This window comes from Dryas octopetala, chromosome 9, assembly GCF_963921425.1.
Source record: "Dryas octopetala chromosome 9, drDryOcto1.1, whole genome shotgun sequence".
Classification (NCBI taxonomy): Eukaryota; Viridiplantae; Streptophyta; class Magnoliopsida; order Rosales; family Rosaceae; genus Dryas; species Dryas octopetala.
The window spans coordinates 13,473,592-13,479,777 of NC_141374.1; the positions used below are offsets into that span (position 1 = coordinate 13,473,592).

Below are 6,186 nucleotides of genomic sequence, written 5' to 3' on the forward strand. Positions count from 1 at the left end.
CCGCGCCCAAGATCTCCCTCGATCTCCCTCTTGCCGCGCCCCCCGGCCACCCCCTGCCGGCCGTCGATCTCCCTCCTAGGCCTGTGTTTTCTCTTTTCTGTGACTTGGGTTTTCTTTTTTGTTGGGCTTGCCTTTGCGGCTTTGCAGTTTGTGAGTGAAATTTCGACGAAATTTCTCTGAAATTAAAAAAATTTGGCTGTTGGGGCATTCGAAATTTCGCTTGAAATTTCGGCGAAATTTCGAATATTTCGCCGAAATTTTTCGAAATTTAGTCGAATCCGTGTTAAAATTTCGAAACCCCTAAAAAACGAAATTTTCGGCGAAATTTCGCCGAAAACTTCGAAATTTAAACCCTTGGGTATAAGCCTAAATGCTTAAAGCTACTTAAGAAAAAACATGGGTTTGGGGGGTAGGGTGGGCTATGGACTGTTACAAAGTTATTTTTAGTGGGCTTAGCTTACTTGAATTGTAGTCAAGTTTGGCTAACCTTATGCCACGTCACTGTGGTGACTGTGAGTGTTCAAACGTTGGACCATTTAGTTTAAATATTCTCTCATATTTCCCTATTTCATCCCATAAGTCTCTAACATATATAAAATGTATAATTTCATTAATTGATAAGAGTTAATGATCCCAAAATTTTATGGTTTAGAAGCTAAGAGCCAACCTATTGAGAACTGATATGTGGTTATCAAGAGACACAAATTTCTCTATATATCTAGCTTTTATCCACTCTTTTAAATCCAGTGCAGTTATATATGTGGTTAATATTTGTCAACATAATTAACCATAAAGTTATATGAGTCTTTCCTACGAAGCATGAAGGTAGGTACGTTGTTGTCCAAATAATTAATCGTGAATTAAGGTAATGAAATTATTTTACGTGGACAGCAGCAGCGGCAACTACGTAGCAAGGTTAATTTGAACAATGATGATGAACAAGATGACCCATTCCTTTCTGTGTGTGGGGTCTGTCGGTGAAACCCCTATTACTGTGCTTGTGGGGGACTACTGTGGATTAGACATGATATAAGTATATATGGCTTTGCTAGCTTTGCTCATTTTTTGAAAATTATTGTTTTGAAAAATCCAATACTAATCGCTTTGCTCAATAACAATAACCATCAACTTCAACTATTAGGAACAGTACTGTTTGAATATTCAACGACAAAATTATTCCTCCCATTCGTCCCAAAATTGAAATCTTGGTATTGAAATAGAAATCTAATGATGCCATATATGCATGATGTTACATAAGTCCTTGTAACATAATTTGAAATACACTTTATGTAGACGACTACCAAATTAAATAGTCATATCACCAAGTGTTATATTAATATTAATTTCCTGAAACTGCATCACCAAGTGATCATCATGCCATCAATATGCTTAAATACAATATATGTTAATTGGCTCTCAAATTGAATATGTTTGATGCATATATGCATGTGTGGCGAGTTGGTGCCATCAAATTGTAAACGTCTTTTTTTTTTCTTTTCTTTTTTCTGTTATTTGTAATTGATTGAAATTGGGTGCAGTGCGCGCAGCAGATACAAACACTCATTACGTGGTATGACTGGGCCTTACCAAACTGATCATCAAAAACATGTAGCGTGCCTTAATTAACTCTCCTTGTAATTCATTGTTTTATCATCCTCCCTGTATTTTCTTCATCAGGTATTAATTTTTGTAGTTCACAAATCTACACCATCATCAATTGGTCCTTGTGCATGGGCATATACATATATACTGTTTAATTTCATAGATATATATACTTTAATCAGGTGGTCTAAATTTCTGTTGTATGATTTGTTCCATCGATCAGTGTGGTTTAATTCTTGCATAGCTTTAGGAGATGGCAAAAGTATCTTCTGATTAAAGCATCGTCTGTGTCAAGTCAACAATTATGTATTAATAATATACCAATTCCAATGAATGATATTATTATATATATATTCATCAAATTAAAAATAAATATTGCATTATTCAATGATGAATGATTAATGTGGTAATTAAAGTAATTAATTTAACTGGTATTTGATCCAAATCTCTCTGCCCATGGTCGATCACATCCTCTTTAATTTTCTAGCTTGACAGGACACTGGGATCATCCCATACATTCAAATCTCTAATTATAAATATTTTTTTGAATTTTTTTATACGATTATTCATTCAGGCATTACTGCATTAGCAGACCATAAAAGTCACTAATTAGCCAAAAAGAAACGTACTGTATAGAAAGTTACTTTTTCCCCATAATTAGCGTGTGATATGGGCCATTTCCCTGAATTATATATATTTGTATCAGCTAGCTAGCTGTCTGGGGCCAGATGGCCTAGATTAATGATCAGCTGCAGCAATGCATACCTTTGCATACATTAATTCTATTAGCAAAAATAAATTATACTTAAATTGTGGTCATGTTGGATGTAACCCAACCCATATCAGTCAAAATAACCCTTTCTTTTTTTCCTTTTTTAAAATTTTCTTTTTGCAAATGGAAGAAGCTAAATCCTAAATGTAACTTTCAATAGCGATAAAAAAAAAAAAAAAATTGTAACTTTCAATAAGAAAATTACAACGCTGCGGCCGCATGGTAATAGCATTAATTAAGCACCAAACACACATCACCTACGCTAGACATAGATTGGGCCAATACCTACGAGGCTACGACCCACGTGCAAATACCTAGTAAAACCCTTCTGGCCGGTTTTTAATGAATTTGTTTTTAGTCTATAATTTTATTTGATGTGGCCTCATCACATTACAACAAATTAATGCTACAAATTAATTAGTATTATTTAGCTTCTTAATTTGCATGGTGATTGGTGACCTGTCCATTATTGGGCATACCCATTTGTTTCAGATAAGGGCAAATATCTCTGCTTGTACATGCACGCACACACGTACGTACCCGCACAATTTACACATGCAACAGTTGCATACACATTTCATTCAATCAAGGCACACTGTTTTAGTTAGTTCTTTTATAATTACCATTTTATAATTACCTATATACGATCAATTTTTACAATAAAATTAATTATTTTATTTTATGACGCTTATATGCCTGGTTCATCATATAATATTTTATTAAGAAAGGAAATTAGAAGAAAGGAATGTATTATATGAAACATGCATGCGATTATTTCCATATGACTTTCATGCTCTATTGCTCTGTCTTATCTTATCTTTATTGGTAAAGGTGGTCGCTTTTCCCATATCTTTTTTGGTACGTTGGTTAGGTGAAGGTGTGAAATAACCCCGGGATCTCACTGTTAATGGACACAACAATAACAAATTCGTGATTTGTTGGAATGACCCTTTACCAATGTGATCTTAAACCTATTATATATATTGATATTCATCTACTATACTACTACCATATATATTTAATTACGAACACTTTTTTTTGGCATCTATCTCTCTTAAAATTAAGATTTATTAGAAATATTATATGTATGAAAGATATGACGAATACATATGGTACATATAATATCGTACTAACGTATTACTTGTGACACAGTGTATACTAAGGATAATCGATCAAAAGTCAACATAATGCTATTATTAACTCATCAAGATCATATCGTTTCAATACAAGCAGTTAACTAAACAAGGGTTAGAGTACAATGAATTAACCTAAGGTTATAATTACAAGGAAGAAATTAGGAGCATGCATGTGACAGCTCCCCCAAAATTCGACAAAAAATCAAGTTCAATGGAAGACATATTTATTCAAGGAAGATAATGGTTGACAATGCCACACTATCTCAATCATCACCTAATTTAATTATTTGTTTATATTTATTGATGGATACAAAGTATATATATATCTGTAAAGTGTAAACATATACCTATAGTCGACCTTAAAGATTAAGCTATACGATGCATGGTACGTATGTCATTAATTTGGTTCAAGTGCTTGTGCTTCCCTTATACCGACAAGTGGCATAATGGGTCAGATGATGACGATGGCGATGACGACGATTTGGTGAAGCTCCAAAGATCGTTATCGCTGTTGTATACTTGGGATTGATTTTGGGATGATATTCTACTGGAACGTAGGTATGGATATGATAATTGTACATCATGGTCCTGAATATCATTGATAGGATGAGGAGGAGGAGAAGCGCAAAAAGTAGACATGTTGGGGTCGCCAAAGCAGGACAGGTGCTTGGACGTCTGATCTTCTTGCCCATTGAGTTGGGACGCCACAAACCGTTCAAGGGTAGCCCAGTCATTAAGCCTTGAGGTTTTGGGCTCATCATGATCATCAACTGGATCGTTGTTGTCACAGCCACTGGGTTGGTTGGTTGGAGAAGGTTCATGGTGAAGATGATGATCATGATCATGATGTTGATGATGATGATCAGTTTCTATGAGCATCTCATCAATGGCCTGGTAGGAAGGTCTGAAGGTGCTACGGTCCTCATGATGATCAAAGGAGAGGGTGGGGAGAGTAGATGGGCTCTCCAGCCTTGGGAGGTGTATAAATCTTTCATGGAGTGCATGATGATCACTGCCCATGAATCTCTCTGAGATCATATTGAGGTTGGATAAAGATTCATTGTTTTCAAGCTTGCAAGTCCTTCCCATGTACAGAAGTATCTGATCGAGAACCCCATGGTCGTTTCTTGGACCTGAAGGAGAAATTTGGTTGTTTGAGTCCATGGAGTAGGAGGCTTTCGGGCTCTCTAAGGCTTTCTGATAATTCTTCTTCTTGAATACCCTGCAAACCACCCACCCATCTTCCGCCATCGACTCCCCCATTGAACTAGAAACCTGTATTTAAGTATATTATGTTGTCATACTGATATACTATTAAGTTGAATTCTTGCACAATAAATAAAACTTGAGTGAATAATGGTTTAAGTTGATAGTTTGACAAGAAAATGGCTTACGTTGGTGTCATGGGTGGTGTTTTCATCGAGCCTATATTCGTGCATGATCCAATCGGACTTTTGGCCATGAGGAGCTCGGCCCTTATAAAACACAAGTGTCTTTCTCAACCCAATTCTTTTATACCCGCTGTAGATGATCTTATCTCTGCCTGTGGCCTTCCAAAACCCAGCAGCTGTGGCACGGTTGGTTCGAGTTCCGGTTGGATATTTCTTGTCTTTGTGGCTGAAGAAGTACCAATCATTTTGTGGGGTGGAACCTATCTTGCACTTCTCTGCAGGATATCCCAAATGAACCACAAATTAATACTAAGGCATTTCATCAAACACTTATGATCAGGGCAATGAAGCAAGCTACGTACCTTGAATGTCCCATGGTTCAAGCTTATTAAGATCAACTTCTCGAATGACATCAAGATCAATCCTCTCAAAGGCCACCTTCTTGCGAAGATAGTAGTGCAGAAGCTCCTCTTCGGTTGGGTGGAACCGAAAGCCAGGAGGCACTTGAGACTGACCATTTATAGACAGATTCATATGATCCTCAGTACCCATTATTAGCTATAGCTAGCTAGCACAATATATGATATACGTGTACTGAAAACCCAGAAAACCAAATTAACAACCAAAGCAAAAGCTAGAGATTAAAGAGAGAATAGTAGAGAAAGAATGAGAGAGAGAGAGAGAGAGAGAGAGAGAGAGAGAGAGAGAGAGAGAGAGAGAGAGAGAGAAGTGAAGTGAAGTGATCGAAGTGAAGGACACAATAAGAAGGGCAGTGTTGGTTCGTAAAAGGGGTAGCGCAGTCAATTTATAATAGAAGTAGGGCATAGGAAGGGTCCAAAAATGCATGGAAAATGGCTTAGGTATCCATGGCTATTAGTGTACTTAGGGTGGGGTCCAAGGCCCTTGAAGAAGAGCCAACCACCTAAACTAGAGACTAGAGACTAGAGAGAGAAAAGAGTAAGGGGATGAGGGGCCCACACTAATATAGGTAGCAAAGTAGGGTCCACTCAGACATGCGTTAGAGAGGTAACAATATTATTATTATTACTATTAGTATTACTATTATTATAAAGTCAGTGGTGTGTGGGGGGCACGCCCACATCTCAACTATGACCTTCGACCTTAATATCTAATTGAAAAGCACCTCTAAAACCACCACACTATCCTCTCGATCCCTCATGGCCTAATCCCAAGAGAATCTCTCTCTCTCTCTCTCTCTCTCATCTCTAGCTGTGAATTGAATTGAACATCACTCGTTTTACTTGTGCAACCACCTCAACGACAA

General features: G+C 37.0%; 1 protein-coding gene across 1 annotated transcript; it reads right to left on the reverse strand.

Moving 5' to 3' along the window:
- Positions 1-3,936: 3,936 nt before the first annotated feature.
- On the reverse strand, positions 3,937-5,453 carry LOC147274367 (NAC domain-containing protein 43-like). Its single transcript, XM_086256228.1, has 3 exons — positions 5,264-5,453; positions 4,905-5,176; positions 3,937-4,785 (listed from the first exon to the last, which is right to left on the reverse strand). Exons 1-3 carry the CDS (start codon positions 5,451-5,453, stop codon positions 3,937-3,939), a joined length of 1,311 nt encoding a protein of 436 aa, XP_086112354.1.
- Between the last annotated feature and the right edge of the window lie 733 nt (positions 5,454-6,186).

Bases quoted from the DNA above. Each gene is read 5' to 3' on its own strand.
- LOC147274367 (XM_086256228.1), bottom strand. From the start codon at position 5,453: ATGGGTACTGAGGATCATATGAATCTGTCTATAAATGGTCAGTCTCAA. The intron at 5,177-5,263 runs GTACGTAGCTTG...GATATCCTGCAG, and splicing joins TGAACCATGGGACATTCAAG to AGAAGTGCAAGATAGGTTCC. The intron at 4,786-4,904 runs GTAAGCCATTTT...ACTTAAATACAG, and splicing joins ACACCACCCATGACACCAAC to GTTTCTAGTTCAATGGGGGA.